Source organism: Lonchura striata, chromosome 3 (genome assembly GCF_050655825.1).
Source record: "Lonchura striata isolate lonStrDom1 chromosome 3, ASM5065582v1, whole genome shotgun sequence".
NCBI lineage: Eukaryota > Metazoa > Chordata > Aves > Passeriformes > Estrildidae > Lonchura > Lonchura striata.
This window is the reverse complement of record NC_140705.1, coordinates 107823750-107835682: the sequence shown is the minus strand read 5'-3', so window position 1 is coordinate 107835682 and position 11933 is coordinate 107823750. Positions and strand designations below refer to the sequence as shown.

General features: G+C 45.0%; 1 protein-coding gene and 1 long non-coding RNA gene across 7 annotated transcripts in view; one reads left to right on the top strand and one right to left on the bottom strand.

Moving 5' to 3' along the window:
- Positions 1-737: 737 nt before the first annotated feature.
- Positions 738-11933, bottom strand: part of TTC7A (tetratricopeptide repeat domain 7A) — a 199630-nt gene continuing 188434 nt past the window's right edge. For all 6 annotated transcript variants that reach the window (XM_085577185.1, XM_085577184.1, XM_085577187.1 and 3 more), the window contains one exon: positions 738-6591. In XM_085577185.1, the coding sequence (XP_085433311.1) occupies positions 6370-6591 (222 nt within the window). In that variant the 3' untranslated portion in view covers positions 738-6369. The remainder of the gene's footprint in view (positions 6592-11933) is intronic.
- LOC110482856 (uncharacterized) lies at positions 2697-11866 on the top strand. Its single transcript, XR_002467469.4, has 2 exons — positions 2697-2833; positions 10401-11866. It is a non-coding gene; the product is annotated as an uncharacterized LOC110482856 (long non-coding RNA).

Sequence of the window (11933 nt, the reverse complement as noted above, 5' to 3'; positions counted from 1 at the left end):
AAAGAAGTGGAGGTATGAATAAATTATTAAAATTAGATAAAATATATAATAAAATATTAAAACTTATTAAACTATTCTTAATGACCTTTCAAGATTATCATGTCAAAATTATCACTGAAATGCAACTTGGTTCTCTGCAAGGGAAGAAGTGATTATTTAATAAAGGTGGAGCTCCCAAACCAACTGGAGTGCCTTCCAGCAAAAAAGAGGGGCAAAAAGGCTTATTTTCTTCCCATTTAAACAGAAAGGGAATGTTAAATGTCTGTGTCATGCAGAGAGGGTACCAGGCAATGCACCAGCATTAGGTACCAGCAAAGATGAGTGGTCTCCCTCAGAGGACACTGAACAATGAAATTCTCCAGATTTTGCTGGGGCTTTTGCAAGCTTCCAGCTGAGCTCCTGCTTGGAGGGGACATGGAAACCTCCCTCCCTCCCCCGTACCAGTGTTTTGCTCCCTCCAGAGCCAGTATTTTATTCACTTCAATTTTCAATTTTTAAGACCGTATGAGCAACTGAAGGACTTAAATGTTATTTCACCACAGAGGAACCTCATTCTGCCTGAGTTATGCTGAGTACACTCATAAACCAAAGCAGCCACAGTTATGAAGAAATGTTCTTCAAAAACCTCATTCTTAATCTCATTTGAGTATGAAGCTAAGGGATAGGCTTTTTCAGCAGGCCCTCTTAAAACCTACCCAAAAAGATGAATGCGTAAATGCACAGAATGCTCTGGAAGCTCTTGAATGGAGACATTTTATTTACAAATAACCACAGGAGTAACTGTTTGTAGCAAAAAAAGATGATTAATGGCATTGTGGCCAAAGTAAGGTAAGTCCCTAAACTTGACAGCATAGTATTTGCATATTACCTCGATGTTAGAGTTTCTCACACTACCTTTGTTTATTTTTACTGGATGAAGCACAAGAAAAGCATGATGCTTGCTTAAATCTCCACAAATCCAAACATCTGAAGCTACATTGCTCCATTTTCCTGGCTCTGTTCCTCTCTAAAGGCATGCTGCTTGCATGCTCACTCTCGTTTTTCCCATGAACTACAGGATGTAGGCCAAAATACCCTTTGCAACTGGTAACTCCTAGGCACACTGGGTTCCAGTTAATATAACAACTGGACATTTCATCATGCTTGAAGCATCTGTGGCATGAATAAAATCAGCAGGAAATATAAGGAGCATTTTTCATTTTTCACAGGGTCAATTTTATTAAATTTGGTAGAAATATCATACAATGACAAAAGAAGTTAAGTTACATGGAAAGCTGATTCTGACACCCGTGACAGCAGTATCAGAGTGGCATGTAGGACATGCTTGGATGTGCAAAGGCTGAGCACCTCTCTGTGCACTGGCTCAGGGAGGTTCTTTACTTCTATCATCAATGCAATGGTGCAATTTTCCATCCCCAACAGTTGTTTAAGCCACTGACTGGCATGTGCTTCTGTGGGAAAACGAGCTGGATCTTTTAGGATCCTGGGAACCTGCCTTGGTCTGCTGGAGCTGCAGGCACAAGCCAGTTCATGAGAAGCAAAGTTGGAGGACCCATCATGGCAACTGCTGGGTCAGTGGTTACCTCCCCTCCTGCCAGCATCACTGACTGATAGGCGATTTAGCTTTCCATTTCTGGGAAAACAACCTGGGAAAACAACAATCTGTCTGATCATGCACTGATATCCTGCAGCACTGAACAACAACTCAGCAGCAAGGAAACCTTCCCTTGGAGCCAGGCTTAGTCTGAGGGTCACTGAGCCAGCACAAGTGACGGGTTACTTGGTAATAACTTGGTTCTCTGTAAGGGAAGAAGTGATTACTTAATAAAGGTGGAGCTCCCAGACCAACTGGAGTGCCTTCCAGCAAAAAAGAGGGGCAAAAAGGCTTATTTTCTTCCCATTTAAACAGAAAGGGAATGTTAAATGTCTGTGTGATGCAGAGAGGGTACAAGACCCACTGGGCTGGTGGTAGCAGCCACCCTGCAGGCGCCAGGGCAGCACTGACAGGCACCCAGATGTGTGCCACAGCTGTCCCTCTGGGCACAAAGCAGCTCCCCTTAGCCAAATAAGGAGGGAGAGGCATCTCAGCTCCACATGCCCATCGCATGATTGTCAAATATGCCTGTAATACAACTGAGTCAGAGGGAATTATTGCTGCAGCACGGTTGCTTTGGGAAGCCTCCCTCTTGTAGGCTGAACTGCAACTATCAAATCTCTGTTAGTTTGGTTGAAAAATGATCATGGCAGTGATGTCTCCTCACTACAAAGGATTGTTTCCCACTCTGCTGTCATTAAAAAGAAATACAAACTAGCCAAACTCATTCTTTACCAAGACTCCCTGAAAATGGAACATTTTTTGGACAAAATAACTGTAATTCAAACTGCAGCAGCCAGCGCTGTGCCTGCTTTGGTAGCCAGCCAGTGAATTTTCAAGTAAACACCCTCCAGGACTGTTCTCCATTTGGATTTATTAGTCATTACCAAGAAAAGATAATTAGCACTTCTGAAGCATTGTGATAATCAGCAGCACGGAGTGTTTCCCATAGAAACGGCCGGGTCCGTGCAGGATCCGCAGCTCCGCTGCACTCCCCGTGCGGAACGAGCACACGGGTGGGCAGAGCTCAGCTGGGGAATGCTCCCAACCAACTGCTCAGGGGTGCTAATGACACCTCACACAGCAGGAAGCAGGGAGGGGAGCTGTGCCCTGGCCTGTTGGGCTTTTCCTTCTGTTCTCCCGGAGGCAGAGTCACTTTTGTTACAATATGCAATCCTCCTTGTTGGTCAAAGGCAACGGCACATACCACTTCTTTACTGCACAACAGGAAAATAGAAGGTAATTATTTTTTCTTTTTGCATGCACTCTGCCAAAAAAATGGAAAAAGAACCTTGTGGTAGAACAAGAGCGTGATACTTTAGGCAATGATGTGGGCTTTTTATTGTCCTCTTTCAAAATGAATGAATGACAAAACTCTGTTAAGACTAAAGTCAGTGCTAAAAACTTGCAGAATGGGTTCCCCAAAGTTATTGGTCCCCAAACTTCCATTACTTAAGATCTCTAATAATCATATGAGAGATGGGATGTAAATCTTCTGTTCTTAAATCTCAAACCCTGAGCATTAAGCATGCCATGCTCCCTGCCATGCATATTACTGAGCTCAGGGACGTCTATCAGATTCATCAACATTGCTATCTAAATAAATACTACAATACATAGGTTTTTCTGAAGCAGTTGTCTTTGTTTTTCTGTATCTGGAAGTGTGAACAAAATCCATGCTGAGTGAGAGAGGAAGCATGTAAGTTTGGGAAGTCTGCTGTTTTGATGAGCATGATTAACAAATACAGCTGGAGGATTTACCCCAAAGTACTTGTAAGTTTGCAACAACCATTCTCTTTCCCACATTGTACAGAGCATTTCAAGCCAATACAATACTCTTCCAGCCAAGAGGTGCTTTGCATCTCTGAGAAGCATGCAGGAAATCTCAGGATTGAGTGCAGAATGTAGGCAAAGTACTTCGTCTGCAATTGTCGCGGGGGCTGTGGTGTGGTGAGCTGGTAGAGGGTACCACAGCCCTCAGATTCCTGTTGATGATGGCCTTTACTCACATACATCTTCCCTGCCACACATGGAGCAGAGGCTTTTAGGACTGAGATTCCAATGCCAGCAATGCTCATTAATGCATCCAAGATGGGACCACCCTGGCAACATCGCACTTGTTGATGCACTCAAACTATTCATGAACATTTGCCCCTCTTCCAGGAAGATGAGCGCTGTGGCAAGTCTGATTATCATCAGGATGAAGTTTTCCTGATCACAACAAATGTGATGGGCTGGTGGCTGTTTGCAAGCTACGCCTGCAGAAGCGAATGGATCTGTGAGTGTTTGCTTTTCAGCTGCTGCTGGGAAACAGGCACCCTCCTGCCAGGTCACAGACCAGCTACGTTACAGACCTCTTAAAGCAGCTCCTCGGTGGCAGAGGTGGATGCTGAGCTTGTGCTGAAATAGCTGCCCAGTACACAGAAGTTGCTATGGCAGTGCTTTGCAAATATACATCGCAGAGCGGAGCGCTGACGGCTCTTGCTCTGTGTCTTGCACAGAAGCTCTGCTCCCACCCTGGGAACCATGGAGCAGAACAAACACCAGAAGATAATATCTATCCATATATATCTCTGCTTAAGTCTATTGTCAGATTGCATCTGACTGTGAAACAGGGCTTAAAACACCTGGGTAACAATTTACATATTATGTCAACAACAGCATCTCTCCCCTCCCCGTCCCTCTCTCCCCGCTGCAGTGCAGAGCGAGCTGACTCCAGAGCATCCTTCGCAGCAAAACGTGTCTCGGCTGCATCGTTTTGTCTTCATGAAACTCCTTTAATTCTGGTACTTTAACACCTACTCCTGCCTCTGCTGCTGGTGCTATTGCAAACAAGGAATGTGGCTGGGGAACACAGTCTCCTTGGAAACCTGCCCCTGGCCTAAGAAAGTCCTTTCGGGTGCCTGTGCGGCACTGGAAAGCCAAAGGACTCATGGGTTGAGCACCTTTCATGGCTGGGCTGCTTTCACATGGAGTGAAATCAGCCTAGATCAGATCTGGAATCCCTCAGTGAACAGATAAATAAACTGGGCAATTGCATCTGCATCATTTAAGGGGAAAAAAATAAAAATATTGGCCTGAGTCCACCAGGCTGCTGTGAGGAACCTGAGAGCAGTGTGCTTCCCTTGGTGCAGAGGGAAGGCTGGGGATGGGAGTTCTCTGATGGTGTGGGCTGGGAGCAGCACAAGGGCCCAGCTCTCCATTAGCCTGCAGATTTCCAAATAACTGTAAACAACGCTGACTTCAAGTCTGCTGCCAGAGCCTCAGGCTCCGTAAGAAACAACCCTATCTTATTTATTGCCTGAGGATATTATTATTTCCAGAGTGAACTAGTTGTGGATCACAATACTGGACAGAATTATAGTACAATGTGTGCTTTAGTGCAAACTTACTTATGAAATAGTCGCAAATCTTTGGACAAAAATGGGCACAAAGCCCCAACCTTTTTTTTTTTGGTAGAAAAGTGCAGCAAATTGCTGCATCATCTTTACCTTGGGACTGGTCTGCACAGGGCTGGCTCTCGTGTGACAGCACAGTCTAGCCTCACCTCGCTGCCAAGGCCCTGGGGAGGTCACAAAGAGCCAAGGAGCAGCTCAGCGGGGGCTGTGCAGCTGCGTCCCCTCCCTGGCCGTGCCAGCACAGGGAGGCTGTGTGCATCAGAACCTCCTCACTCCTACTTCTGATAGGAGACACAAAATGATGCCACTGAAGGCTCAGCTCCGTACCTCTAATGTGAAATTTCTATGGACAATCCAAAGATTTAGTTTTAAGGAAGAAGAAATTCATATACACCCATACTGTGTTCAGCACACTTTCCCTTAAAAGACCGCTGCCTTCTTCTGCATCATCAAAAGCTGGGTATGAAAATGTTTTGTGCCACGAGTAGTAATGTGGTAAAGCACAGAGTTCAGTCACTATACACTGGTCAACACTATATTCCTCACTAAACTGATGCCATAGGTGATTAATAAGAATGAAGCTCAGAGCTTATAATTAGTTTCTTCATGTAAGGCCTTTAAATAAATACGTAAGTGGAGATATTTATGTGTTTTTAATACTAGTTCAAGTGTGAACTGATTTGGTCTTTGGTCTTTATGTTTTGTGAATTATACTGCAATAGCAGCTTTATTTTTAAAATAGTATTTTTAATTTAAATGAAAATTTAATTTTAAATTGTTCTAGGCAAGTGCTACACTAAATATAGTGAGCATATACAGTATATAAAAGCAAGGCAGGAAAAAGGATAATCAAAATAGATGAAATATTTTGTAAACAACATGTATTGCATGTCTATTTGGTGCAACTGTCATCCTTGTCCTGTCAGATCTGTGGGGAGACAGCCACATACTTAAACACAACTTGGTCAAGTTAGTTGGTGAGTTTACTCCTATTTAGAGCAGGTCTGGGCTTTAATTCAGGGCTTGTGGGGGTTTATTTTCAATGAAAACTGAAAGGTGCAAGTGCTTTGAACAGCTGTACCCTAGCACAATCTTTCTATAGTCACCTTGAACCAGCACTTTGAAACAAGCCCTGCTATTAATTTGAACAGGAGGTTAGCCAGGCACCTGTGAAGAAAAAGGCATTCTCTGTTTCTGCCTGTTGCAAATTCTTCTACAGTTTGGCTTGTCTAAGCTAAGCCTGTAGACCTGAGCCCCGTCCTGGAATTACTTAGCCCAGTTCTAGGTGGCACTTTTCTGCTGGGCTCCTTTTTTCTTTATCTGCTTGGTTTTGGTGTCTGTGCACGCAATGAAAGTGCTTAGGTGCAGGGAGAAGCTTCAGAGCTCCCTGGGTATGACGGTGAAGGGAATGACAGGGCTGCTGGATTCCAGGTCCAGGGCGGTAAGGAAACATTCGATGGCCGCTTCGTTTCTCCCCTGAGCTTGCAGGACCTCTCCAAGGCTGTTCCAGGCGGTGTGGCTGGTGCTCTGGATGCGGATGGCATCTCTGAGCACTTTCTGGGCCAGCTCCCTCCGCCCAAGTCTGCTCAGCACCAGGCCCTGCCAAGAAACAAGTGAGGAGCAGTTAACAGCAGGGCAGAAGGGAGGAAGAAATGAAGCACTCCAAGCTCCCACCGAGCTGCCCCACGAGTGCAGGCACAGGAGTCCCACGGAGGGGGCATCTCCACCTATTTCTGAAGAATAAAAGTGATCAGTTGTTAAGTTCTGTGGTTTTTGATAGGGATGCATACTTTAAAAAATAATAGTAAAAATGAATTTTTAAAGCATATTCAGATTCAGCTCTGCAAGTGCTCCTGCTGTGTGTTAGTGGGAGAGTGTTCACTGGTGCTGTACAGAAGAAAGGTTACGGGCCCTGGAAACATCCCTCCCTCCTTGCCCAGAAAATATACATAGGTTTGTCTACAGCCAGCATCTGAATTCATTCCTGCACATCTGCAACACCCAGCTGAGGCTGAAGTAAAGTCTCTCATCTCCTACATCCTGACCACATGGAGATCTTTCTTCTCAACAAACGGGGGCAGAGGGATGTGGTCTCCTTCCAGCCTTCTATGGGCAGGCTGTATGTAACAGCATGGGAAATAACTCTGTCCCCCTGCACTTCAATGTAGATCCTAAAGCAGCGTGGGGGAAGAGAAGGATGGAGGAACCTTGTTTAAAAAGCTGTCCTTAGGGTAAGAAAAGACACAAGTGGGTGTAACCATCTGGAAGGAACGGGAGGGGGAGGATGAAAGAAGTGTTAGGAAGAACATGTTTTCCTATAGGGCTCTCATGGATGTGTCTGAACCCACAAAGCACCTAATGAGCCAGGCTCCCTGTTAATTACACAGCAGTCAACCAGCCCAGATGGTCTTGCAGGCCACAGCATATCCGTGGCATTTCTCTGCTTCCTCCTGAAGGTGCACACAACCAGGATGAACCTTCCACCAGTTTCATCCAGGTGTGGCCTCTGGAAGAAGCAGCCAGCACTGCCATGTCACCTGCCAAGCTCTGCATGGCCTCTGCCCACATTCACCCATGGAAATGCTAGCAGGTGAGATGACTGCCTGACTTCATGCTTTTCCTGGGACAACATAGTAGGTGGATGCATATATATACGAGGAAAAGCATTAGCTTAATTTTTAATCTAATTGCCTTTAGTGCATATGAAAAGATGTAACAAACCTGAAATCTCTCACAACTAGAACCCAAGTAAATTTCTTATGAAAGAATGGTGATGCTTGAAGAAATAATGAATATTTTTCCTCTGGTTTATTTTGTTTGCTTTTACAAAAGTACCATTAAACACAGAGTGCATCAGCATCCTTAAGACCAGTGATAGTACTAATACCTACAGAAACACATTCATTTCCCTGAGAGAAAAATTAAGAAACGGCCATTTAATCAAATATTGGCGGTGCTATGAAAAACTTCACTGCCTCCTTCTTGCCCATAACCTTGACCTGAATAATCAACTCAGTATCAAATCTGATCGTTTAGAGATGCAGTGGGGGTGTTTTTTTCTTTAGTTCCTCTCTATGTAGGAAAACGACAAGGCAACAGGGTCTAATGTTACAATCCCCCTGAGAGCAGGCATAGGTGGCACGGGGGTTCCCTGGTGGCAGAGGCTGGTTCCCCTGGAGGTAGCTGCCTGGAGATAACTGCAGGCACGAAATGCCAGACTGGAAGGAATTTGTGCAATTATAATTTGAGTCAACTGCTTGACAGGGATAATGAGGCATAGAAAGGGCAAGTAGTGTGGCCACAGCAAATCTGCTGCTGAGCCAAGAATAGGCAGGAGCTATCTTAGCTCAAAGTTTGTCCTCAACCACAAACCCACTCTTCCTAAAATCTCTTCCTGTTGTGCTGATGGAGCAGAGCCGATTGTGCTCTCTGGTGGCAGGGGAGCCAGCGCTGTCCTCAGCCTGACACTAAGCAGCATGGAACCTCTCAGTGCTCTCAGAGGGCTGCTGGCCCTGCAGGCTCAGGGGCCAGCAGCCCATGCAGCTGCTGCCTGTCATCCTCTCTCCAACGAGGAGGGAATTCCCTGCCCGGCTGACATCTCGCGCCTCTCAACAATGCTGCAGTGAAATCCACCTCGTCGTAAACTGCTCGTGCAGCACAGCTCCCTTGCATGCCCCAGCATCCTTGCTGGGCAAGAACCACAGCCTGGTGTGGCTTCCCTGCCATGGCTTCCCAGTGTTTGCTGTGCCTGTGCTGGAGCACTGTGTTCTGCACATCCAGCTGTGTGCCCACCAGGACAGATGCCCACCAGGAAGGACAGCTCATGTGAAAATTTTCTCTTTGGTATTCAGCTCTTTCAAGCTTGCCATTTGGCAGAGAAAATATCTGTGAATCCACAGAGAGAGCTATTCCAGGCTCCCCAAAGCCAGGGGAAGGCCTCCCGTTGATGCTACAATATACTGCACAAGTGAAAAACTGCTATGTTTTTGGAGGAAACATTTGCTAAAGCAGTTTGAGATTTTCACCTCCTCCTTGCTTACACACACAGCTGCTGGTGCCAAGTGCTGCCCAGGTCTGTGGCCCTTCCCAGGCATGCCACCATCCTACTTCCCCCTTCTGATGAGGAACAGCCCCATGCCCTCTTCCTGCATGCATGCCTGGACTTCCACGCAGCGTGGGCACATGGCACTGGGCTCCAGGCTCAGCCCAAGTGAAGGTTTTGGGGTTTGGCCAGCCCAGGTCTGCCAACACTCCCCAGCCCAGCACAGACCTTCTCCTTTGCCCAGAGTGAGCTGTGACAGATGGTGTCAGCCCTTTAGCAAGGCTTAACTGAAGTGGCACAAATATGCTGCTGATGTTTAAAGGACAGGTTGAACATCATTCATTCTGTGTGCAGGAGAGTTTCTGGTTTTGCATTTCCTCTCTCCCCTCCTCCCCACATGGCTCCTTGCAAACCACAAGCATTTTGAGAGCTGGAGGCTGAGCAAACCTCAAGCCTCAGGAAGACGTAGCACTGAGCACTTGAGTTTTTGTTTCTCTGAGGTATTTGCACTTGAGAGCTTCTCCTTGCTACTGAATTTCTCATTTCCCCATGGAGTCTGGCTTGCTATAAACAATGCCTGCATGTTGTTGCTATGTAGGTCCAGCTGGAATCTGCCTACAGTACAAAAGAAAAAAAATTATATCTAAATTCAGAAAGCCACCCACTGACAGGCAATTTGCATTTTTATCTGGAAGATTTTTTTTTTTTAAAGATTTTTCTAATGAAAGTTCAGCTCCTGAGTTTCTATGGAAACTCATCTGCTTGGTGTGCATGCATAATTTCATAAAGTCAGGTCTCAGGAAGAGGAGCAATTAGTAGAAATACAAGCAGGAATGTGATTAAGGGTTTCATCCTCTTATTCCTGAAGATGGAGGGTGGGACTGGGTTTTGTTGTCTTTCCTCAGTTTCTATTTGTCTTTTTGCCAAAACAATGCAGAAACTGGTGTACAAGGTAGACTAACTCCTCTGCCACCTCCTGGCTAGCACTGGCACTTCTGGTTTTGCCCAGTGATTTTCCTCCCAAAGATGACAAGTACCTCTAAGTATGGCCCTCTCTGTCAGTGGTGCTGGTACTGAGTCAGCCTCTAAGGAGCAATGAGGACAGGCTTATTTTTAAAACTCAAGCGTATTATAAATAGTAAAAAAAAAAAAAAAAAAAAAAAAAATCCCAAACCAACTCAAAAGGTGAGTGGGAATCATTTTTCCTTCAAACTCCTGTGGGCAGCCCAGCCCCTTGTCAGCCACACAGAGGCATTTCACGTCCTGCACCAACACAGCTGCGGAGTGCTGGGTGCAAATTCACTCACCCGCTCACTCGAGAAGGTCTGAGGGTAACCTCTGCAAATGAATTTGGTTTCTTCTTCAGGTCTGGAGATGTACCTTGGCTCTTGCAAACAGAGGCAGAGTGTGAGAGACGGCGCTGAGAGCTCTGGCAGAAGCTGAGGTGGAGGCTGGCACAGCGACACCGGGACAGCCCAGCGGGCTACGAAGGCTGAGAGGGGACAGCGAATCTGCTCTGCTGATTTAGTGTGCCTTATGCTGACAGCTGGACTCCTGAATTGATGGCTTTTCATTTCAGGGAATAGAGGGTGCCTATGGGAAGCTTTTTCAAAAGTATTTTTGACCTCGTCTGCATGCAAAACAAACAAAACCTAAACCACTTCTATGGTGACACTGGACTGAACTCCCTTGCCTGCAGTGATGTGATACTCAGTAACTGATACTTGTGTGAGGCTATTTTTGTTTTAGAATAGGAGAGCCATATTTCAATTTAAATTAGATGAGGAAAAAAAGTGACTTATTTTCAATTTTCAATAATAAAGAAAGTGAACATTAGCCACTCCTGAAGTCCCACTTTTAGAAGGTCATGAAATTTCTACCTGTGCCTTTATTTCCTTAGAGTCTGACAAAACCTCTTCAACTGTTAGCTCATAAGGTTCCCAGAAAACAGTGCAGGAACGACATTATGGAAGACTACAAAATAAGCCTCATGTACAAGCTGGGGATTATTTTTAGTAATGAAAATCAAAACTTCCTTTGCAAATGTTTAGTTCAAACACCTGATGAGCTGCAGGGAGCTCTCTCCTTCCAAATAGGTGGCACAGATTAGCTCGTTCTTTCCTTTGGGGCTTGTATTGGAAAGACATGTACAAAAAAACATTTAATTTCATTCCTGAAAGGTTGCTTTTTTGTTGTATTTGCAAAGTCATCTCATTTTTGGAGAATTTGTATAGGTAGACTAGACTCTATCCTTTACAAATGGATTTTAATAATCACATTAAATGAAATTCTCACTGTCTTTGCATAAGACTCTGATTCCAAAGTGAGGTTGTCTCTGATGCTTGTCTCTATTTAGCAAAGCATTTCTGCCTATTATTTCTGAATGCCCTAAGAAGTTTCCAGAATTAATCAGACTTTGCTGCTGAGCTTCCTTAAGTGCATTATTTAATTAATTTCAAGGTAAATGCAGTATCCTTACTGTTTACTCCAATCTGTAGTGTGGACATGTCACTTGTGGTTAGTAGGAGGGTAATCAGCAGTTGGCAGAAGCAGGGCATGCTGCAGAAAAGTGATTGTTCAGAAGTGTGCTTATTCAGCAGAACCCTACAAAAAGCCTTTCAAGATGCATTTGGCATTTGGTGATAACAGCCTCATGTAACAGAAAAATCCACACTGCTACAGGGCAACACGTGCTTCTGTAATTATTTCGCAATCAGAGGAAGTTGTGAGCAAAATCTGTTGCATTAACCATGAAATACCAGTGTCCTTTTAGAAAATGGCAAAGATTAACCCTGGAAATAATAGGTGTCCTAGAATAAAGACATAAAAGTAGCCAATTGCCCTGTGATTCTTATCCCCTACATTCATAACCTTTACATCTCTTAAGAGCCAGGATTTT